The sequence below is a fragment of the Tachypleus tridentatus genome, chromosome 9 (assembly GCF_004210375.1).
Source record: "Tachypleus tridentatus isolate NWPU-2018 chromosome 9, ASM421037v1, whole genome shotgun sequence".
Classification (NCBI taxonomy): domain Eukaryota; kingdom Metazoa; phylum Arthropoda; class Merostomata; order Xiphosura; family Limulidae; genus Tachypleus; species Tachypleus tridentatus.
In genome coordinates this window covers 65,582,342-65,608,374 of record NC_134833.1, presented here as the reverse complement: position 1 = coordinate 65,608,374, position 26,033 = coordinate 65,582,342, and the positions used below count along the sequence as shown (strand labels likewise).

Below are 26,033 nucleotides of genomic sequence, written 5' to 3'. Positions count from 1 at the left end.
GATGTTTATGTTGTACTAAACTCTGCAACGACACAACCTCCGTCTAAGGTACAACAATCTTTTGAAGTTCGATACTCACTCTCACTGAAACTTTTTCACTACGAGATGTCGTATTATCAAAGTTCTTTCTTGTCAGTACACCATGGGGTGTTAGTACAGTTGTTTCCTGTCACTACGGCGTGCAGTGTTAGCACAGTTCTATCTTGTCAGTACGGCGAGCAGTGTTAGCAGTTATTTCTTACGATACAAAACTTTCGTTGTTTGCGGTCCGTTTTTTGCCACGTGAATCCAACGACTCGAGGAACATATTTTCACGTGCGCTAAAAGACTGTTGAACCCCAGTTCGTCTTAAATACAACAATATTTCAAAGTAAATTTCAGACCTCCATTTACAGTAAGGCTGTCGCGATTAACAGCTCCCTCTGTAGTGTTTATGATAACGAAACCTTCGCAGTATTTTCCCAGCTGTTCATTCAAAGAAATACCCAGAGACGAAGATGTTTTACACACACTTCTCGTGTGCACATTCAAACATAGAACATTTCTGTCACAACTTCCTGTTTTGAATTCTTTCCCACAGATGACAGTATTTAAGAAGTTACAGCCAATAAAAACAAGTTGTTTCTTACATATCGTATCTCAATGTATTTCTGTTAGCAAAACTAATGTAGGAATTCGCTTTGGCTCAGGTATAAATCTATACATTTGTTCGTTAACAGTTTCATCGAAACTAAGTGAATGGTCAAAGATACCTTCAAAACGTTTCAGTTTTTAGAATATTTAATAATTGTCGAATTCTGAAAACTGTTCAAGGACTTTCAGCGCTAACCGTCCCTAATTTAGAAGTAACAGACTAGAAAGAAAACAGCTAATCAGCAGCCCACCATCAACTCTTGGGCTAGTTTTTACCACAGGATAATGGGATTTATCGTAAAATTATAGCGACTGTACGACTGAAAGGGATGCGTATATTGGATAATAGGATTCGAAGTTGTGACCCGCTAATTACGAGTCGATTGCCCTAACTATCATCACACTATGTCAAGCCGGTTAAAACTAACTAGATCAAAGAAACTTGTTTTACATATTTCAGGTATAACATGTAACCACTAAATTATTCCAATATTTCGTTAAAGCGTTTAATTATTTTCATTTAAAAAGAAACAATTTAAAAAGTTGCTCCTAGCATGTTAATATGTTGTTGTTTGACAACAACAAGAAACACAGAAACCAAAAGTTTCCATTTCAAGCAACGAGATCTATCATAGAATAATTGTTCTCACGGTACTATACGGCTACCGGATGGTGAGTTCTAATTGGTTGATATTTTCTAGTGTTCTGACTTCCCATAGTGCGACGCACCACATTTTCCTTTTTAGACGGCTCGTGCATACCACAAACCCGAAACAAAAGTAGCCAAATTCAGCTTTTGTGGCATCTGTTAAAATAGAAACAAACAAGTGGAACTGGTAACACTGTTCACATATGGTTTCTTCTACATGTATACAACATTCACTCTTTGCAGTTTGTTCGTTCTTATCTACGGTGTGTATTTAATTTGACACTGTTGTATTTAACGGTTTAATTCATGAATTATAGCTCTCGATTTATAATATTTGTTGGTGTTGACCACAAAACCATTAATGGGGAAGAATAGTGTTCTTCATTTAATAAATATTGTATTTATTCTCTTTCTCTATGTTTTTTTCTTGAAAAAACCGTTTGTCTAGAATGGGAGAAATTTCACTTAGAAATGTATTAACGCTAAAGAGCGCGGTTAAAAAAATTCAACCTTATGTACCTTTCATATATTATTTTCATCATTTTCTGTACATTCTTACACAACAGTCCGTTGTTCTGTTGCTTTCATAGTATCATAATACATTCTTAGAAAGATCGGTTTTTGTTTCTTTTTTTTTTCCTTTCAGTCTGGTTGTGACTTCACATTAAACGTCATAATGTAAATGTTTTAAAAATCGCAGCTGGTTTGTTTGATTCTAAGAAGTGAGTGGGAGACAGTCAGTGATGAGATGGGTATGTAATATGAAGCTGCAGTTTACCAGTTACAACGTTGAAAACAAAAATCGCCCATTTATTTGGTAGTACGTGTGTGAAACCACAGAAATATATAAAATGGTTTCAGTTCTTTCTTCTAAGATCGGCCTCGTGCCAGACAGAAAAGAAACGAAACCCAAATCAGGAAATTAATAAGTTTTTCTGAGTATCTTCAGACAAAACAAACAAGGTTCCAGGAAATGTTGATCACTTGTAGCCGTTAAGACGTCCGTGAAAGAATTATGTAAAAACAACGAACATTTTCATTTATGGTCTGAACAAAAGAAAAATAAATATCCAAATATTTTAAGAAACGTAGGCGCCATCAATGTGCTGTCACTAAACACTGTACTAGAAAGAAATCAAGTGTAAGAGATATTACGTCATGTTTGATGTATTAATATACAAAAGTGATAGTCTAATTATCTGAGCTAGTATAGAATTTTCTCGTTAACAATGAGGATACGTCGATTAGATTCTATGGTTGATACTTTGTTAAACAGAAAATAAAATTGATGTGAAATTAAGTTGGATATGTCAGTAAACAGAGAAGAAATATGTCAGATATATTAGTAAATAGTAAATAAACATGTTGGATATATCAGTAAACAGAGAAGAAACATGTCAGATGTATTACTAAATAGAAAATAAATATGATGTGAACTTATGTTGGATATGTCAGTAAACAGAAACATGTTGGATATATATGTAAACAGAATAGAAACATGTTGGATATATTATTAAACAGTAAAGGCGCTCGTTGGATGTATAGTAAACAGAACAGAAATATGCTGAGTATGTCAGCAAACAGTATAGAAACATGTTGGATATATCAGTAAACAAAACAGAAATATGTTGCATGTATCAGTAAACAGAAAAGAAACATGTTGAATATATCAGTAAACAGAACAGAAAGTCAGAGGAACTCACTGTACATATTGAACGTTTAGAAGTAGTACACTTTACCGGAAATTGAACTCACCACTGGATATATCAGTAACAAGAAATAAAAGTACAGGTTGAAATTATTTAGCTGACCAAATGATGTAAAAACCAAATGAAAGTTCAATACATGCCTGTTTTCTGCAGATAAACTGTTCACAAAACATCTATTGTCATTGACTCGTTTGGTCGTTGGAGGGAAATAAATTATTGGACTTGGTAATCTTAAGTTATTGACTGACACTCGAGGTGTTGTTTAGTTTCTAGAATCTGATTCTGTCTCACGTATGAAATGTACGAAGCTACACTAATTATAAAAAAAGTCGAATGTTAACCCTAATCTTCCACTTGTGGAACCACACGGACAACATCGTAAAAACTCCAGCATTGTAGGATATCGTTATTTCTGTATGTTCGAAATACTTCAATTTTCAGTCAATCACGACTCAAACCAAAAGAATAACAAGGATTTTGTTTTTAATTATTTGTGTGTACATATATATATGCATACATGTTTTCCTAACTATATTTTAAAAAGGGGTAAAATTTATTACGCATTTTATAAACAAAATATACATATTATTGTAACATATACACAAAACTCACGAATACAACAACGTCAGTAGCTATTTTACACTTCAAACTTGGACTGTCATGTTACGAGAAATAGCAGGCATACCCATCACAAGTTAAGGTAGTATTTCTCCACCGATATTCACACATGCAGTTCTAGTAAGCACGTTGGTTTTCCTGGCACAATGCTCTACCAGCATGTTATACTCCTGTTATTATAGGAAAATGTCAGGTGCTGCTTTAAAATTAGAGCATTAGCAAAGCATTCGGAGTAAAAATCCAGATGGCAAAAACTCGCGTTTACTTCCGGTGTGAGGGAACTCCGGCCTAGCTGTAGACCGGGACGAGAACCCCACCCGCGAGCCGTGACAAAGATGTTTCCCGCTTTCCTTGGAAGCTAGGACTTCCAATTACATCTCAACGAGAAGGAATTTACCATCCGGTTGAAGAAGTACTTCCTCTTTCCGGCAGTTTTGTCAACGGATTATAAGTATGGGACGTATAAGAAGGTAAAGAAAGACATCAAATGAACAGATAAATCGTGGAGAATTAAAATATTGATACAATAGCACGATGAAACATCCTTTCTGTGTTTTCATTTCTTTATTCTTAGCCTAAAGATACCAACTGAGCTAACTGCACCAGGTCAACAGCGGAAATCGAGCCCAGAATTTCGACGTTATAATCCCTGAAGGTTACCACTAAACCACTTCGAGATCTGTATTTGGAGGTTACGTGTGTGTGTGTGTTTTTCTTATAGCAAAGCCACATCGGACCATCTGCTGAGTCAACCGAGGGGAATCGAACCCCTGATTTTAGCGTTGTAAATCCGTAGACTTACCGCTGTACCAGTGGGGGATTTGGGAGTTATACGGATAATGTTTCAAAATATATTAAATACAATAAGAACTGCCCAAAACGTACTTTGCTTAAAAATATGAATCGCTTCGGCCCAATATATTAAAATGTCGGATCTTAGAGCTCTAAATGTATTTGATCCAGGTACTGACTAATTCAGATACAAATAAAAAACAACGTGTTTGTCCTCTACAGCTAACACTAAAAAAACTCACAGAAAGACACCCATCCACTTCTATAACAGGAGATAATGTCTTTAAATTTTTCCTTCCTTCTTACAGATTTTTTCGACAGCTTTTTTTGATTGGTCGGTTTCATGACACTCAAATCATATTATTAAACATAAACCCTGATATGGTAATTACTTAGTCAATAACTACCATGATGTGGTAATGACGACCCAGTAACAGTTTGGTTTTGAAGGACAGCCAGTGTCTTGAGTGGCTTGATTGTGGCACTTAACAGCTACTTTTGTAAGTGTTAGGATGTGAGTTAAGTTGAGAGAATCTATGATTCTCAAAACACGTACATATCGTCATGCTTTAAAAATCATTAGGCCTATAAAGGTCACGTTAAATACAATTAAAAAAAAAAACGATTTTTTTTTAATTTGTCCATTGTGGTTTCAAAATCAGAAGTATGTACAAATAGTTTGTTGTTTTTTTTTAATTTCGTGCAAAGTTACACAAAGGCTATCTGCGCTAGCCGTCCATAACTTAGCAGTATAAGACTAGAGGGAAGGCAGCTAGTAATCACCTCTCACTGTCATCTCTTGGGCTACTCTTTTACCAACGAAAAGTAAGTACATATAACGCCCCCACGGCTGAAAGGGCGAGCATGTTTGGTGTGAGGCGATTCGAACTCGCGAACCTCAGATTACAAGTCTGGCGCCCTAACCACCTGACCATGTCGGACATGTATAAATGGAATTTCAGATCTATTTTTTGTTTCCCAAAAGTCACTTCCCAAGAGGCACTTCGATGACACCATAACTCATCAATTGGTTGAGATGGAGAGAGTACAGTTGTTGTTAAGCCACAACATTACACAATGAGCTATCTGCGCTATAAGTCTTGCGAGTATCGAACCCGATTCATGGTCACTGGGGAGACGGACGGTGAAATATAAAAAAAAATCGAAACATTATTCGTAGATCAAATAGTTTCTAGTACTTCGCTAGCTTTCAGCGCTTACACCGTAACACCGTTACACAATAACAGAGAGATCTGTAATGAAGCGCGTCCTTAAAGTATTATCCGAGACTAAATCGTATTTGTTTCTCCTTTAAATGAAACAATTCTTGCTTTAGGCCTAGTTTATATTGTTTATATACGACAATAATCTAACGCGGTTGAGGTTTTCATATTCTTTTTATTGGTTGCTAAAGATAATATCAAGTGTTATATGTGTACAACACGTGTATCATTGTAACAGCGGATTAACTGAATATTATTTAGTGCTTTTTTTGTTATACAAGTGATAAATTATTTTGAAAAAATGAGTTACGGTTGTCGCATTGACAACAAATGCAGTGTAGTTTGTAAAAAAAAGAAAAGAAAGAAGTTTGAATAAGAATCTATGACGCACATCTTCTGTGAACTTGGCAATACAGCAATGTAATGTAAGTGTAGTTCGTATACAAGGGAAGGAAACATCCATTATAAAACAAAACACTCGATCACACCAAACACCATGGAGCCAGAGTTTAAGTTTACGCAGACCATAATCTCTCTAAACAAAAGCTGCTAACAGGAACATTAATGAAAGTCCGCCATGAAAACCTCGTTCCCAGGACACTAACCAGACGACAGGGGTGCTCTCGACAACTGTGAAGAGAGTCAAGGCCATCACTGGTCAAGTCTCTTGAGGGTACAGAACACACATTGCATGAGCCAATCACAGCTTCTCTAAAAATATTAAGTCTCACGTTACGGTTGCTTATGTGCTTCAGAAAACATGTGGTCGTGAAAGCACGATATACAGAACTATTTAACTGCACGACAGACATGGCTGAAAAGAACAAAACAAGCATATTTTCTGAAGAAAAGTAAAAAGAAAAATGGCATAGATCAAATTAATTATGAAGCAGTCCAACTAGATAAAAACTGTTGGTCATTCTGGAATTTACGATTTCACGTGATGCTTCGTGCATTCAAAATAGTGTTACTTACAAATCTCGCCTTATGGACGTTTCAGTCTTTTCTAATCGAATTTCTCCAACCCTAGATTTAAGTAAGTCCTCCGAATTGTTCCCTTTGTCCATCACTCATGAATATATTAGTAAAGCACAGTGCTGTACCCTTCAACAGCTTTGAATAACTCCTGCTCAGAGAGCTAATCCATGTGTGACTTAAACATTTGGAGAACTTGGCGTTTTTAATAATGAGAATAAACAGTATATGACTGATAAGGTGATTACCAGAATTCTTTGTTACTTTTTGTATTCACCAATATGTTTTTACGTCTACTACAATGTACATGAATGAACGTAGATACCTTAACGTCATTGCACTAAATATTGGAAAAGAAAAAAAAAAGGATATTGCGAGCGTTTATTCCATGTCACAAGATAGGGAAAGATAAGATTCGCATTTCTATAGAAAAATGTGTTAAGTTTGTAGCGATTTGCACTAAATATTGGAAAATACCGGTATTGTGTATCATAAGACCAGGAAAGGTAAAACTGATAAACGAGTTACATATTTACTACTTGTCTCGTTAACACGTTGGCTCCTACACGACCCATCGACGAGTCGTGCTACATTTTCTTTTTAAAGGGCCACTTATTGGCTGGGACACAAAGGCTACATATAACCTCTTTCTAAAACAGAGACCCTGGAATGTATCAGCAAAATATGCTTGGGAGCCAACGTGTTAAGGTGAAGTCTTTATGGGCAGGGAAGACTCGTTAATCCCTTATGACCTACATGACATATTGGAAACTTATACTGTTGTGATAGACGATGAAATGTGGTTTGTTTGTTGTTAAACACAAAGCTACACAATGGACTGTCTTTTTTTGTGCTTACTACTGGTATCGAAATCTATTTTTTACCGTTGTAACCTTCAGGATTATCACTGAGCCACCGGTGGCAAACATGAGAAATAAGAAAACTATGGAACAAAGTGCTAGAGTTGCATATGACTTCTTGACCTCAAGAAACAGTACTTCAAAAGAAATCAGTTTATAGGCGTAAATCATGAAAGTCGCAATACGGTACAGGTGTTTGTAAACTAGAGTAGTTTTACTTCTCTTCCTTGACTCCTAATCTGAGATGAATCAAATAAAAGTTAGTATAGGTAAAACTGTAAATACAATTTTTTGTTTATTTGTTTTAGACCAAACCTACTCAGTAGGATATATGGGATCTGCCCACCGCGAGAAATCGAGCTACGGACTTAGAGGTATAAATTCATAAACTGACCGCTGACTAGTCGGGGTTGTGAAGAGAAATGAACTCTTTCCATAACAAATAATATTTGCAGTAGCTTTATTTGAGATTAGGCTTAATGCGCTGATTTAGAATAACTGAAAACAAGAGATATTAAAAGACTTACATCAGGTCCAAACTTTCCCGGATGTCAATTATACGTGTTATCGCACAAATTTTCCCTATATAAGATAAACAGTTTCGTAGAAACAAACGTGTTTTTCTTTATTATCTCCTGTTAGTTACACAATGATTGTCGAGATTTAGCTGCTGCGCTTTCATAATTACTACATTAACTAAAAAACTATGTTTGTAAAAAAACAGAAAAGTTTCTTACAAGTTTTATTTGCTCATAAAAGCTCACTTCCACATTCCAACTTTAAAACAGCAAAACTTTGTAAGCAAAAATAGTTTGTGCATTCGCAAACGAAATATCTCGCTTTAACAATGTATTTAATATAAAATATACGGCCAATTTCTGTTTTTTTACAACTACTATGTTTATTCTTTTCTTCTGTGGTTGTTTCTAAATGCGAAACAGTTACACACTATTTAACCGTTCTGTTTTGTACTACGTGGTTTGTTTTACAAAAGAACAGATATTAGAATAACTGGCGAAGTTAAGCCTTAGTACAGCGTAAAAATCTCCAGTAAGTGCTAACAAACAATTGTGAGTATCTATTAACTTTTTCGTAATTAAAGCTGACAATAACATGTAACTCTTACCTACACGGGTAAAAAATAATAACTTAATACATGAATTTGAAGCAACCTAGGTCGCGTCTTACATGCAAGATCAGGAATTTAATTACCGCTTTTGATAAAAGTCATGAAGCTTACTTTCTTCATGCCTCTTTCCTAAAACATATATATGTAGTGTATGGATTGAATTTTTTAGTTAATTTAGATGACTTGAAGGTCAAAAGAAGAGGGGAAAGTTTTCTTTTACTTAAAGTTTTAATGACAGTAATAAATCAATAATCATAATTGGTGATTACACTGTTTGCTTGAAAAACATAAATTCCTGTCTGGCTATAACATATAATTTCTATACCACAAAGAGCAGAAAAACAAAAAATACAGTTCCTCTGTATTCTGTTTGCGACAGACCAGTTTCTAGAATATCTTACCAGTTACGTATAACATTACAGTACTTTAAAGAGAACAAAGGAGTTGGGCCATGTTAATAATGATAAATGGCATTATACGAAGTCAATCTATATCAGAAAGAAAAGCCAAAACAATTAATAAATTAATTCTTTTTAGAGTGTGTTTTTTCTTACTTGAAAACAAACGAGTTCCTTAACTTCACAAACCAACACCCGATGAAAGTTACAAGTTAAAGACCACTTTTTCACAACATAAGGAGACGGAACTTACATTACCACCATGAAGCCGGTCGCTTGTTGCTGTTGTCTCGAGGTGTGTGTGTGTGCACAGTGCCCCTACGGTCGGGCTGATTAGTGTCAGACAATCTTTAATATGTCAGTTTCTTACTTGGTGGTTGTGGGGGGGGGGGGTTCCTAGCGCCGCACGTCCGGCATACACAGTGTGTTGTGTAACTCTTCTACAGGGCGAGTTGCTGAGCCGCCGAGAACGAGAGGGCGTTTCACGAGCTTTTACTTTGTTTTCGCTACTGAGTGACTACAATAAAATGGTGCGTCCAATGACGACACAAGAAACGAATATCAGCTAATGGGAACGAACGCTGGAAGGGTGGAGCTATCTGATAGGCTGTCGTTGTTTCGGTGACTCCAACAACAGTAACTAGCAGGTACTGTTCTGATGGGCTCGCAATTGATTCACATTGGAACGCTTGCCTTTGACGGACGTACCAGTGCTTGTAGCGTGGTTTACGTTCTTTCAGGGATAGCACGCCGTAGCGACTCCTGTATGGCTCGTGCTCGCAAAACTTCAGTGTTGGCTTTAGCCGCTGGTGATAACAACTCAGCATGACGTTCTCTCCGCGTCACGTGACTCGCTTCAGTTTCTCGTAGCTCGTGTTCGTTGCTTACGGATAGGCTCTAAATGACCTATGTTACGCCATAGCTTTGACGCCGACAAAAACTTGGCAGGAAAAGCCGCTGTTACATTTCACCCACTTGGTTAATAATATTTAAAATATGTGTTCTTCAAACAACCACAACAGAGACAAGTTCGTGCGCCATTTATGCTTACCCAAACACAACCTAATCACAGTTAGTTATAATCATAAGTTAAACATTAAAAATTAGATATCAAAAGGAAAAGGCATGTTTACGCATATTCTCAAAACATGTTTTAGAAATTTCTTTATTAAAATATTATTACAAAATGCACCGATAAAATATATTAATAAAATTCATAAAAATTTATCACATGAATTCTACACATATATATAGAATCTCGGTACCTAATATTAGCATCAAAAGTGGGCCTGTTGCCAAGGGAACTGTCTAAAGTGAGCTGTTATAATGCGTTACACAATCTACTTTCTTGCAAAGCAAGTATTAAACAACCTCTTCGCTGTTGATAAGAAATTACCTCTCTTTATTTGAGTTGATTATATCAGAATACAATATTGTAATTGATTGCTTGTTAAAAGCGCCAACAATCCCAGTTTCTTTGCAATACAACTTGATAAGACGTGTAAAACACAGATACAGGGGCTTTCCACCATTTCTGATACTGCGTCTTTTGTAATTATCTATCCACAAATTAACGGTTGACATTGCTTGCAGTAAAAGAAATAGAAATATGTGATCAGCGATTCGATCAAATACTTTCAGATATATACTTATACTTGTTATTATTCTCATTATATCTTCGTTTATTTTAATTTTATGAAGTCACTTGAATGCCTGGCTTGTACTAGTGGTCAGAATCTGGCATGGCCAGGTGGTTAGGGGACGGCATAGGCATGTTGTTTGGACCAAGCCTGGTCTGATAGTTAGGGCCTGGTATGCATTGGTGGTTATGATCTGGTATGGCCTGGTGGTTAGGGCACTTGACTCGAAATCTGACGGTCGTGAGTTTGAATACCGCCAGCAAATATACTCGTTTTATCAGTTGAATGGACATTATAATGTGACGGTACACCTGATGTTTCTTAATCAAAAAGTAACATAAGAGATTGTAGTGGGTGGTGATGCCTAGCTATCTTCCCTCTGGTCTAAAACTACTAAATTAGGGATGGTTAGTGCAAATATCCCTCGTGTAGCTTTACGCGAATTTCAAAACAAATGAACGAGGTTGTTAATGTTGTCGTGACAACAGAATCACATGACTTGTGATCAACAGCAAATGTTGTTTAAAATTCAGTTTTACATGAAACTAAAATCATCAAGTTCGTGGTATACAGTATCACTTGAGTTTTTTAATAAATTGTTTTTATTCTTCTCGTTTACAGAGCAAAATAAAACCTTACAATATGTTAAATACATACAGTCATGAAAGCCTGTGTATTTTTGTAACATTTTTGGATATATAGATATTCAATCTCAATATTTAAAATACTGAGAGATTATAGAAATATAACTAAACAATTAAAACTGAAGAAAAGACTTTTCAAGATCTTCTGTAAATGTAATTCTACAAAAATGTATATTCTAACTGAGGAAAAAGTTAGGACACCCCCACATTTATTCCCACTTAAAATGGCTTAACTCACACACAGGTGTATCACACCAGGTGCACATGATTAGAAGATCGTTACTCAGCATTTTGAATGAGGCTTGCCCTATTTAAACCTCAGACATTTAATTTGGCGTGCTCCTGACTGTTGAAGTGAGAGTGATCACCATGGTGAGAGCAAAAGAGCTGTCTGAGGCCTTCAGAAAGAAAATTGTAACAGCTTATGAGTCTGTTAAGGGATTTAAGAAGATCCCAAAAGATTTTGAAATCAGCCATTCCACTGTCTGGAAAATAGTCAACAAGTGGAGGGCTTTTAAAACAACTGCCAACATGCCCAGGTCTGGTCGTCCAAGCAAGTTCACCCCGAGAGCAGACCGAAAGATGCTAAAAGAGGTCTTCAAACACCCTAACATGTCATCACGGGACCTACAGCAGGCTCTGGCTACTGTTGATGTGAAAGTGCATGCCTCTACAATCAGAAAGAGACTGCACAAGTTTAACTTGCATGGGAGGTGTGCAAGGAGGAAACCTTTGCTCTCTAAGAGAAACATCAAGGCCAGACTGAAGTTTGCCAGAGAGAATGTAGACAAAGACCAGGACTTCTGGAATAATGTTCTTTGGACATCTAGATGAGTCCAAAATTGAATTATTTGGGCACCGGAACAGAGGACATGTTTAGCGTAAACCAAATACAGCACTCCAGGAAAAAAACCTCATACCAACTGTGAAGCATGGAGGTGGAAATGTCATGGTTTGGGACTGCTTTGCTGCAGCAGAACCTGGACAGCTCACAATCATAGAATCCCCATGAATTCTACCGTGTATCAGAGGATGCTTAAGGATCATGTGAGACCATTTGTAAAAAAAGTAAAGCTGAAGCGGACCTGGACCCTGCAACACGACAATGACCCAAAACATACCAGTAAATCCAATAAGGACTGGCAGAAAACTAAGAAATGGAGAGTCCTGGAATGGCCGAGTCAAAGCCCAGATCTTAATCCCATTGAGATGCTGTGGGGTGACTTAAAACGTGCTGTACATGCAAAAAACCCCTCAAACATCTCACAGCTGAAAGAATTCTGCATTGACGAGTGGGGAAAACTTTCTTCAGACCGATGTCAGAGACTGGTAGATGACTACAAGAAGCGTCTCACTGCAGTTATTTCAGCCAAAGGGGGTAACACTAGCAATTATGGGATTGGGTGTCCTAACTTTTTCCTCGGTTCGAATATGCATTTTTGTAGAATTACATTTACAGAAGATCTTGAAAAGTCTTTTCTTCAGTTTTAATTGTTTAGTTATATTCCTATAATCTCTCAGTATTGTTGAAATTGAGATTAAATATCTATATATTCAAAAATGTTACAAAAATACACAGGCTTTCATAGGGTGTCCTAACTTTTTCACGTGACTGTATATATAATTAAGTTTGTGTGTGTGTATGTCTAACTATTTCATCTATCACTCCCTTCTCAAGTAACATAGCGGTAAGTTTCCTCTTAGGAATATAATACAAGCTTCGTTAGCAGTAAAGAACAGAGCACAGATACACTACTGTATGGCTCTATACTTAACCATGGAGAAACAAACTATTACTTATCTTATAAATTAAACACATACTTCTGAATCATCACATATGATGTTATAAACTAATATTTATCTTCCAGAACAATATAAACACGTTTTGTTATAATGTGTAAAATAATGTTTAAAAATAAGAAAAGAAACCACCTTCAGTTCATTTTGTCTCGTACAAATAATTTCTCAACAAATACACCCATCGTTGTAAACAATACCAAAAGAGATCACCTTCAGTTCACTTTGTCTCTTACAAATCATTTCTCAACAAATACATCTATCGTCATAACAATACCAAAAGAGACCACCTTCAGTTCACTTTGTCTCTTACAAATCACTTCCAATAAATAATCCATCGTCATAACAATACCAAAAGAGACCACCTTCAGTTCACTTTGTCTCTTACAAATCACTTCCAATAAATAATCCAATAATACCAAAAGAGACCATCAGTCATACAAATCACAATCCATCGTCATAACAATACCAAAAGAGACCACCTTCAGTTCACTTTGTCTCTTACAAATCACTTCCAATAAATAATCCATCGTTGAAACAATACCAAAAGAGATCACCTTCAGCATACATAATCTTTCACAAAACGTTTCTCAACAAATACATCCATCGTTATAACAATACCAAAAGAGACCACCTTCAGTTCACTTTGTCTCTTACAAATCATTTCTTAACAAATACATCCAACGTTGTAACAATATGAAAAGACACCACCTTCAGTTCACTTTGTCTCGTACAAGTCAGTTCTCAATAAATACAACCAACGTTGTAACAATACCAAAAGAATTCAAAGGTCGTAGAGGCCTATATGCGGTAACTGTCCCTGATTTTAAAGTGACGGTCTACAGGAAGGGCAGCTAGTCACCACTACTTCTGGCGATGGAATCCTCGAGGTATCTAGGAGGTGCGCATATCAACTTTATTATGAACTATGACAAACTGCGAAAAGAAATATAACGAAGTTTTAAAAAATTTTTCTATAGATAATGGAGAGGTGGGGTCATGACGACGAAAAGATGGTCGCGTGGGTCTTCTGGCAAACCTGGTTGAAAAACACTGGTCTATGGTCTAATCATTTCGAGCATTGAAAGCCGACTTTTGACGTTTGAAATCCTCAAATTTACTAAAAATCCACCATATGAGAGAGTGGGGAGTAGTAGTAATTCGTAAGATTATTGTAATGTTGATGTGTTTTTGCTTTTCTCGCTTTATCACATATGTTATTGTGTATACAATAATGTCACATACCTGCACACTGTTTCATGTATAAACAGTTTTAAAAATGTGTATGAAGAGGCGATGAGGTTTCTAGATTCTGGGTTTAAGATGCTGAGAACGTACAGTTCACCTGTTGAAGTTAACAAACGACAGATAATATAATTCGTTTTCTTCTATATTAGGATTTCTTAATTAATTCACCTTTACACGTTTGATAATTAATATGAAGAATAACCCTAAAACAAGACGTTTAGTTTATTTCAAAACGTTTTCAGATGGCCACAAAGCAAAATTAGTAATATGAATTTGTACGCATTATTATGAGTAATTTTAAACTATTCTATTAATATCAACAATATTAATTTCTTGTAACTGTAACTAATCGTAACGTTACGCCACCTGACGGTGTCTCTGAAAGCGATCCTGTTTCTAACCTCTTGAAGTATGTGAAAGTTTAAACCAACAATTCATTGTAACACTCTGGTCCACTTGGTGCTCGTTTAACTACATTGAAAAAATAAATAAATTACGTTGCAGAAGACGTGACACTCCAAACATTTGCTATACATAACTCTGACGCTACTTTTACACTTTGAAATGACGGGGCAGAAAAGAAGCATTTGAATTAAAGTTATTACTGTTGATACGTTATAGGACGGTTGACAATAAAACAAAACTTACAAAGAGAAATATCAAGCCAGACGTTTCTGGCTGAGAATAAACGTGATAAAGTGTCCTGGAAGAGAAGCTTGGGTCTCATCAACAGAGACCTCTCCAGACAGCTCCCAAATGATCACTTTCGCTATGACATCTGTGCTGTTCTGTCTCGCTTTGACACTCCTGAACAACTGCGTGCCACCCTCGCTCTCCAACTGATAATTCCATTGTCGAACTGTCACAGATTAAATGGGAAACAGATCACTGCTGCTGTTGAAAGAGAAAAGTCTTTCTTCTGAAGAAAGAATATTCAGGTTAAGACATTATCGGAAAATCATCGACAAACAGTCTACCTTTTGGTAATGATGGTGACGAGAAAACCAAAACACACAGAAACAAAGTTATAACACAGAAAATAAACATACAAAGTCAGAGAAACAGTAAATCTTCACCACTGAGAACAAAAGCAACAACACGGTAACGTACAGTCTGAGGAATAGCAAACTTGTAATACTTGAGTCACAACAACAACAAAGTAACGTACTGCCTGGGGAAGAGTAAACCTGTAGTACTTGAGTAACAACAACAACACAGTAACCTACAGTCTGGGGAAGAGTAAACATGTAGTACTTGAGTAACAACACAGTAACATACAGCTTGGACAGTAAACCTGTAGTACTTAGTCACAACAACAACACTGTAACATATAGTCTGGGGAACAGTAAACCTGTAATACTTGAGTAACAACACAGTAACATATGATTTGAGGAATGCTCGAGCAGGGGTTATTAACAGAAAAAGAAAACTACAACAAGAAAAACAACCTGCACTCCAGAAAGGTTAGTCCGTTTAATATTAAAAACTAGTGAAAGGGGACGAAAAAAGTGGAGCAAATTAGAGAAAGAGGAAGTGATGTGGTAGTGCATACTTCCCAAATACTAATAGACCAGTAAAGAATGAGGAAGTGATGTGGAAATACATACTTCCCTAATATTAATAGACCAATAAAGAAAGAGGAAGTGATGTTGAAATACACACTTCCCTAATATTTCTAGATCAACAAAGAAAGATGAAGTGGTGTGGAAACACACACTTCCCTAATATTACTAGATCAACAAAGAAAGATGAAGTGGTGTGAAAATACATACTTCCCTAATATTTCTAGATCAACAAAGAAAGATGAAGTGGTGTGGAAATACATACTTCCCTAATATTACTAGATCAAAAAAGAAAGATGGAGTGGTGTGGAAATACACACTTTCCTAATATTACTAGATCAACAAAGAAATTGAAGTGGTGTGGAAATACATACTTCCCTAATATTACTAGATCAAAAAAGAAAGATGAAGTGGTGTGGAAATACACACCTCTCCATCATAAAATCTTGTCAATTAATTATACCACAAGGCTATTAACTACTACTTTGTTTTTAGATTGTTCATCTGAAATGAGTGTTGAAGAATACTCACTATAGATGAGGTTTAAAATTACTGCTCTTTTCTAAATTGTGCTAGCATTTACAACTTAATATTTATATTTTAAAATAAAAATGTCTAATATATATCTGAATAATTTCAACTGCTCCATAACTACAGAGCTTTAAAATAACAGTAGATACTTGATTATAATTTATTATAACAATACGATTTAAGGAAACATAGCATAGTAAGATTAGGAAAGCAAAACAATTCTCTTGTAAAGTGGTAGCGATTGGGCTGCCATCTGTCCACGTAACAGGAAGGATCTTACATACAGCAAAGAATGATCATTGGTTGATTTATCGAAACTGTTTGTTTCTGCTGTGAATGGTTATTATTAGAGTTACTGAGTTTTAACCAATTACTCGTTTAACACCTCCTGATCCTTTCTAATGTCTTGTACGTGAATTTAGTGGATTATAAGACCTGAGAAAATGCATATCAGAGAACGCTGAGATACTTTAGGCACTTTGCCAGATGAAATTGTAGCCTGGAACACACCGTCTCAGAAGGAAAGTGTGAAGGAAAAATTAAAAGATGAAGACCTAAATCCAGTTGAGAGGACGAAAGAGAAGGCTGTCTGGACATGTTGAGTGAATGAACTAAAAGATACACTAAGACGGTACAACCAATGTTCTGTGGGTTTCTATATCAGTTCATTGTCATAAAAAAACTAAAAAAAAAACTCGTTGAAACGGCAAAAATATCCAAGTAAACATTCATATCATACTGAATCTGTTACACATTCTTCTCAGATAACAGATTCTCTTCATGGATAATTTACTTTCAGTCATTGTTTCCATCTATAAATGTAAGTTTTTCCCATCACCTAATTTACAAAGTCCTTCTTCCTAATAGAAATAAACGTATTATTTTTATCACAAAATATTTTCCAAATAGTTCATTTCTCTTACGCATACTGAAAGCCCACGAGTTGGGCTAAAATGAAACAAGAGAAAAAATAATTGGAAAATGAATAAATATGAATTTTGGGTTCTAACAAGACCTTCTGTTACTTGAACAAACCACACTTTTGATTCTCTCTCTCTTCGCTTTCTTTTGGTTAACCCTAGTTTTCACACAGTTATGAATTCATTAAACACAAGTGTTTAAGTGTATTATCCGTGTTCTTTCATGACGGTGAAAACACATATGGCACCTTCAACTACTTCATGACCTTTATATCTCCATCTAAACTTCGTGTGCATTCATTTTTGTTTTTGTCCTTGTTAAGCACAAAGCTACACGATTAGGGATATATTGTGTGAACTAAATAGTTTGTTTCTTTACTCTAGTACTGGGGAAAGGGATTGCCCCCGTAGGTTTGTTTTGTTCGTTTGTTTGTTTTTTTTAATTTCGCACAAAGCTACTCGAGGGCTATCTGTGCTAGCCGTCCCTAATTTAGCAGTGTAAGACTAGAGGGAAGGCAGCTAGTCATCACCACCCACCGCCAACTCTTGGGCTACTCTTTTACCAACGAATAGTGGGATTGACCGTCACATTATAACGCCCCCACGGCTGAAAGGGCGAACATGTTTGGCGCGACGGGGATGCGAACCCGCGACCCTCGGATTACGAGTCGCACGCCTTAACACGCTTGGCCATGCCGGGCCACCCCCGTAGGAAAGCTCAGAGTTTGAGAGTTAGTGTTCCGGGTCTAAATCCATGAGATGCTACCGGAAATTCGCCGTATTATAAGATGGAGGTGCATTACAAAAATGACAGTTAATAATTTAGCGTTGATGATGGTGGGAGACAGGGTACAGCTGGACCGATGCTTTCTCTCCCTTGTCAAAAGTGGCAGCAGCCACCTCTGGAAGATGTGCCAAAAATACAAATTTGAAATGAACTTTAGTGTGACGATGGAAAGACTAAGAACGCCAAACGTAACACTTAAATGTAGAATCATAGGAAACCAGGAATGTGTAACTCACATTACAATATACCTGGATATTTGTTTTAATTATTTCACTTAAACAGCTCAAGACTAATATAAATACGGATGGTTATACATCCGTAAATGAGTGAGTTGTGGTGTACATTAATGGTCTAAAACCTAAACCTGATATTAAACATAGATTGTTTATTTTCCTAGATAACGCTAACGAGTTACGTTTAAATTATGCTTTCCCACTAGATTGTTGAATTGTTGAATTAATATTAATTTTTATTATTGGGCACAATTGTGCTCAAGAATGATTTATTTTTGTTGTTAAGTACAGCTACATGACGGGTATCGAAAACCGATTTTTAACGTCGTAGACACACAGATTTGCCGCTAAGTCACTGGTGGGCCGTTTATATGTAATAGCTAAATCAAGTGATTGAACATTACACTTGTAATTTCAAATGTCTTCTTTTTCTTCGTAATTGCTCGTAACACGCCATTCGTGTTTTGTCACTCACGAGTAAATGGCGTCTTTTTAACAAATTTTACAAACCAGCCACTGCAAAGGATTGTTTAACAGATTTCGTCCTATAGATTCTGCTACAAACGGAAACGTTTAGTTCTATAAAATGTATTCTCTTTAACTGCATACATAGATAAACAAACTCTAATCCATCACACTCATTTTATTATCTTGAGAACAAGGAACGAGCCAGGATGATGGATGACCCTATGAAAATTAATGGTACACCAATGTAAATCGAGTAGGAGGGAGAAAAAAACAAACTAGTGGCAAATTAAGGGAAGACAAATACCAAGCGATATGTTCATCTTGGCAGTTGTACAATAATTTGAAAGACATAATGTTTAATAGGTGTATATTATCGAACGTCACGGTCTTTGGTGACAAGTTCTTGAAATAATTTAGTTTGGTTTATAGTTTACTGCAGTAAAAAAAAAGTAATTATCCCAAGGCTAGAAGATACTTTCACTGTCGTGTTTCTTTTAGGATGTATCTTCGAAAGGTTTTCGACAAAGGCTTTACACAGATTGTTTACAAAACAGCGTGGAGGACCAAAACTTCTATTTCTTTTTAAAACTCAGTTTTGCTGTTGGATATGTCAGTTATATTATATACGTAAACATCTGAACTTATAGCATTGTTGATATTATTTAAAAGTTTATTTTTGAATTTCGGCCAAAGCTACACAAGGGTCATCTGCGCTAGCCGTTCCTAATTTAGCAGTGTAAGACTAGAGAGAATGCAGCTAGTCATCACCACCATCCGCCAACTCTTGGGCTACTCTTTTACCAACGAATAATGGGATTGACCGTCAAATATAACGCCCCCACGGCTGAAAGGACGAACATGTTTGGTGTGATGGGGATTCGAACCCGCGATCCTCAGATTACGAGTCGAGTGCTTTAACCAGCTGGCCATGCCGGGCCCAAACGTTTTGTTTGGTCCTTTTAGAATTTCATAACGTTACATCAGGATATTGGCGCACAGTCGTCCCTAATTTAAAGTGATAGGCGAAAGAAAAAGAGCTGGTCGCCATCACCCACTGACAACTCTTGGGTTCTCTTTATCAACGAAAAGTGAAACTGACCGTTACACAATTACGTACAATTGAAAGAGCAAACATTCTAATTGTATTCATGTTAATAAAAATCCGTGTAATTAAGTAATTCTGAAGTGGAATTTGCAAGCAGGGAAATAAATTCCAAAACAATGATCAACTACGTTGTAGACGGGTAAAACTGTTACGAAAACTATATATTTAATAAATCTATGGAAGGAATTATACTGGGGTAATAATCTGTAGAATATTCCAAGAAGTCAAAAATGCCAAGTAACTGAAGTAGAGAGCGTTAGCCTTAAGATAATTAATTAGCTCTTTCTACTGAGCCTTTCTTTTTCCGTCGTTTTATCCATTTTCAGACGTAGAATTCTAGGTAAATAATTATCCTAGTGGTATATAAATGAACTATTGTCTCCTTAAAACATAATAAAAATTGTGACAATTTCATTCTAAAAAAAGATGACCACAAGTATCGACAGTTTCTAGTTGAATACTATACAGCTAATGGTACAGAATGATACGTAAGGATGTTTAACAAATCAGGGACTTACTGGCAGCCTAGTTGCTTACGTTACAATTAGCGGTTGATATCTTTACCATAATAGTAAGAACGATCCATTCGTCAAAAATTCCAGTACTATATGTTCACTCCTTTAGTTACAAAAGGGGAGGGGAGGTAAACAAAGACAGTATGATTAATCTACAACCAATACAATGTTGTGAGTAACGAACTTGTATATATATTTTTAAAACTAATGACTGGATAACTTTTTAAGTTCCAATCAACATAAATTTGAGTTTAGATAACAAGCTGAAACCACGTCTCTACTCCTTGATTGTTTTTTTTTTTTCATTTTAACATTTTTTATTATATTTAAAGAAATACCAGACTGTATCGCCACTGGAATTTTGAACCTAATAGGGCGCGCATACCACGTGCAGCCCAAAGACCATTATCATACAAATGACTTCCCATTCCGAAGCTTTGGCGACAGCAAACATCACGGTTCGCTGGGTTATGGAACGGTGATGGTTTGTAAAGTGAAGGCGGGCATATTATCGTGGTTGGATTTGGATAACACCCCCCCCCCCTCCCTTTTATGACGAAGCTTCAATGGCCCAACAATTCCGCCAACTTTACGATCAGTGTTTTTGTGTCACTTGACAAAACCGGAAACGTAGACACTCTTTGTCCAGTCGTCCAGACAAGATATTCGTTTTTGCATATGAATAAAATTTATAATTATATGGTTGATTCAACAGTACTTGTTTTTCGTTTCTACAGAAGAAAGGGAGAGAGTAAGATTTTTTTTTAAAAAAAGCAAGAAAACACAATAGTAAACAGTAAAAATAAATCCGTTGCTACGGTAAATACACACGTATATAATTATATACATATTAATGCATTGTAAACACCACTGAGCCTCCTAGCATCCAATCTTGCTTACATCTTAACAGTTTCATAAAATTAAGACAACTGTTTACGATTATTTTGCTAAGATGATTTTTTTATGTTTAGAGTGAATCTCTAAAGTCGATTTTTATAAAAATAAAGTGCTTTAAAACAACAAAACATAATTAGTGTTCTTGTATTCGAAATTAACAGACACTTTAAAATTGTTTTGTGACGAAGCGTTCAGCGAATTTGTTTAATGTTAGGGAAAATATTTTCATAAACAGTTTTGAAAATAAAGTTTTATAAATACGTTATAAAGAAAAGTATTTAGTAATGCAAATAAACCCATTAATATAGTGACATGTCACGATGTAGTGTGAGACCATCGCAAAGTGATCGCTTTTACGAAAGATATGTAAGAGGCATTGGAACACAAAGGAATGTGGATGAGTCTAGGGTACCATAACCATCCAGAAAGAGACGTGCAACAATTCGTGCCTCAGCCATAGTAGCAAAGTGCGTCGTTTTGTAATAGGTAAGAATAAAAAAACAAACAAACAAGGGTTAACAGCAAAACCTATATACGTGCTTCAGGCAACAATACGCAACACAATTCAAGAGAATTATCATCTGGAAAAGCATCACAAGCTGCTTCCATAACATATCCGTTCAATCGTGGCAAATCTTATGCGGCTAGAAAATGAAACTGTTTTCCATTATATTCCAAAGTAAGACAAATCAGTCAAGTTGCTAACGAATTTCTGTGCAATTGGACTGTTGAAAGAGTACCTACCGACAAAATCGTTGTCCTCATAATCTTTGTAGATTATGCAAAGTATTCAGGGAGGAAGGTGTGTGCTTTGAAAATGTCAATTTTATTATGAGCCTTCTGCAATGAAAACCACGCTGTCAAGATGCACGATTGTCAGATAAAGTATGAATGTGCGTGGTGACAAAGACTGTAACGACGTGGATAGGTTCCAAAATCATTTTAATATAACTTCACTGTAAAAATAGTATGACTAGGCTACTAGTACCATGACATATAGCTAGTATTATCAAGTGTTACTTCACAAACATCTACAGTTTTTACATTGATACTTTAAAATTATATTCAGTATTTAAACCTTCAATATAGAATTTGTTTTCTCTTAAAAACAGTTAGTTCGTAAAGATACCGTGCGACGTCACTCTTGCACTTTAAGAATATCTAGTATTGTCACCACAAACATATATTTTTCTTCTTCTTTAACTAGTGTTTCAGCTTAGTAGTTTAGAAAATAAAATAATATAGACGGTATTAGCTGAGACTTTAGAAAAATAACCGGTATTATTAAGCTATTGCTTCAATAAAAAAACTGTATTATCAAACTAATATTTTAGTTAAAATAACCAACGTCATTAGATCACTAAAAAACATAATTTCTTATTATACAATTATATTAAACATATTTGTTTGTGTTTAAACCCAAACTCACAGTAAACAAAACTACAGTGTATCGTCGTGGAATTCTACAATGATTGTACGTGAAAATTTGTTGCTTTTTTCGCTAACAATCTAATAATTTGGAATAAATAAAGGGTGTTCTTAGATTCTACATATGTTTAAATATAAAAATCTATTTGTTTTGTTTTTCTAGCACTATAATAATTTGTCAGTAGCTCGTGTTAATATATTAATAATTTAGAAGAATAATAAAATATTACTATTTTCATTATTATAATTATATTCGGTATTTTTTCACTAGTAAATCGAAAAATGTGACACTTTTTTATAGAGAATATTCTTTTTGGAAATAACTAAGCAACAGGAACAAAAGTCAACAGCTATAATGAATGTTGCATAAAGAAGAGATAAAGTTTCCTTGTTTGTTTTTAACCACAAAGGTAAACAAGAGGCTATCTCTTCTGTGCTCACCGTGAGCAATTTTTAGTATTTCACGCCCTCAGAATTACGGCAGAGCCACAGAGGTGGTGGTGGGTATAACAGATGATGAAATATTAAAATACTTTTAAAATGTGTGCGTTAATTGCAGCCAGTGCTATTTAAATAAATATTCAGTTTTATCAGGAAAAATAAATCTCTGGTTAAATTTATTAGGAAAAAAGATATCCGAGAGTTTCCGGGAAACGTGTCGGAAAAGCAACTCGTTCTAAAGATAAAGATTAACGAACGGTGGATGAAATTATTTAAAGCAGTGTTTGGAGATAATACTAAAAAATAACAATGAACTGCTTCATGAAACAATATAAATAATAATAATGGAAAAAATTAAAGTAAACGTAATTAAATACATTTATATTGTAAATATTACAACCTCAGAATTACGTAATATTCTACACATAAGTTAGATTAACATCTAATAATATCCTCAAAACATTTCTCATAATTATTTATTGATAATATCTTGAATACGACAGGTTACAGGATCGAAACCTTTAAGCGTACACGTTTCCCATTTAAGTTGTGTAGCGTTATAATGTGAGGGTCAGTCCTTCTATTCGTTGATAAAAGGGTAGGCCAAATATTAAAGGAGAGGAATTTTGACTGTCTGTCTGCCTTATCACTAACATATCATTTCATAATTAGGGACAGCTAATAAAAACAACCTTCTGGTAGTTTTCTGTCAAATTGAACAAACACACAGACTTGTTTGTTGTTGTACAGTTATAACATACAAACGTGTTATTACTGTTGTAGCTCTGCAGTTACAAAAAACAAACTTCCATGTTGTTATTGTTGTGGTACAGCTACAACAAACAAATAAACTTCTATGTTATTATTGTTATTGTACAGTTATAACAAACAAACAATGTTATTGTTGATGTTTTACAGTTATCAAAAAAGCAGACTTGTGTTATTATTGTTACTGTACTGTTATAACAAACAAACGTGTATGTTTATATGCAAAAACGGCTCGTTTGGGTTGAGAAAATATTTTACATAGAAGAGCGAACAACGTTTCGACCTTCTTCGGTCATCGTCAGGTTCACAAAGAAAGAGGTAACTGACCGGAAGCTGACCACATGTTTGAAAGGGGTTGTGTAACTGAGTGTCGGAATGTAGAGGGCGGTATTAGATGTTTGAATATATAATTTTATTTATTTTATTATATTAATATAGGTATAAAGGCGTTCCTTTATATTGGTTTATTTTGGGTTTAAGTTGTTGTATAAGTAAGGCTTCTTTATTTTGCGTTTGTTTATGTTTGTTTCTTTATTTAGTATTTGAGTGTTTTCTATGGTTATGTTGTGTTTATTTGACTTGCAGTGTTCGAAAACGTGTGAAAGTGACTTTTTATGTTCTTTGAATCTGGTTTCCATTTTCTACTTGTTTCTTAAATATAGATGTCGTGGCAGTTATCACATTGTATTTTATAAATAATGTTGGTGTGGTGTTTGTCAGTTTAGTTTTTACATAGTATAGACCTCAGTTTTGTGCCTGGTTTTTGAATAAATTTGGTATTAACTGGAATGTCATATTTTGTTACTAATTTTTGCCAAATGTTGGTTATTTGTTTGCTGATGTCAGGAAAACTGAGGTCTATACTATATAAAAACTACACTGACAAACACCACACCAACATTATTTATAAAATACAATGTGATAACTGCCACGACTTCTATATTGGAGAAACAAGTAGAAAAATGGAAACCAGATTCAAAGAACATAAAAAGTCACCTTCACACGTTTTCGAACACTGCAAGTCAAATAAACACAACATAGCCATAGAAAACACTCAAATACTAAATAAAGAAACAAACATAAACAAACGCAAAATTAAAGAAGCCTTACTTATACAACAACTTAAACCCAAAATAAACCAATATAAAGGAACGCCTTTATACCTATATTAATATAATAAAATAAATAAAATTATATATTCAAACATCTAATACCGCCCTCTACATTTCGACACACAGTTACACAACCCCTTTCAAACATGTGGTCAGCTTCCGGTCAGTTACCTCTTTCTTTGTGAACCTGACGATGACCGAAGGAGGTCGAAACGTTGTTCGCTCTTCTACGTAAAATATTTTCTCAACCCAAACGAGCCGTTTTTGCATATAAATTTCTCAACAAGTGGGTTTCTCGACATCACTGAAACGTGTATGTTGTTGTTGTTGTGCAGTAATAACAAACAAACTTGTACGTTATTATTTTTGTTGTACAATTATAACAAACAAACAAACTTGTATGTTATTATTTTTGTTGTACAAATATAACAAACAAACAGACTTGTATGTTTTTATTTTTGTTCTTGTACAGTTATAACAAACAAACTCATATGTTATTACTGTTGTTGTTATACATTTATAACAAAAACAAACTTGTAGGATATTATTATTCTTGTTCTACAGATGTAAAAAAGATACAAACTTGTATGTTATTAATGTTGTCGTTGAACAGTTATAAAAAAGCTTGTTATTGTTGTTGCTGTTATAGAACTACAAGAAACTTCTATGTTATTATAGTTGTTGTTGTGCAGTTATAACAAAAAACTTGTATGTTATTATTGTTGTTGTTGTACGGTTAAAACAAACAAACAAACTTGAATGTTATTATTATTGTTTTTGTACAGTTATAAAACAAATTTGAATGTTACTAGTGTTGTTGTTGTACAGTTATAGCAAACAAACTTGTATGTTATTACTGTTGTTGTTCTACAGTTATAACAAACAAACACACAAACGTGTATGTTATTATTGTTGTTGTTGTACAGTTATAACAAACAAACTTGTGTTGTT

General features: G+C 35.1%; 1 protein-coding gene across 6 annotated transcripts in view; it reads right to left on the bottom strand.

The window, feature by feature from the left end:
* Positions 1-26,033, bottom strand: part of LOC143225335 (uncharacterized) — a 331,508-nt gene that overhangs the window by 104,761 nt on the left and 200,714 nt on the right. Inside the window, exon 1 of one of the 6 annotated variants that reach the window (XM_076454556.1) lies at positions 9,143-9,761. The exons of 3 other annotated variants lie outside the window; for them this stretch is intronic. Coding sequence is in view for 1 of the 3 variants with exons in the window: in XM_076454552.1 (XP_076310667.1) it covers positions 9,240-9,250 (11 nt within the window). In the remaining 2 variants the exon portion in view is untranslated. Of the gene's footprint in view, positions 1-79; positions 413-9,142; positions 9,762-26,033 lie in introns of those variants that run through there. 2 more of the 6 variants (XM_076454552.1, XM_076454557.1) reach the window with 2 other exon arrangements.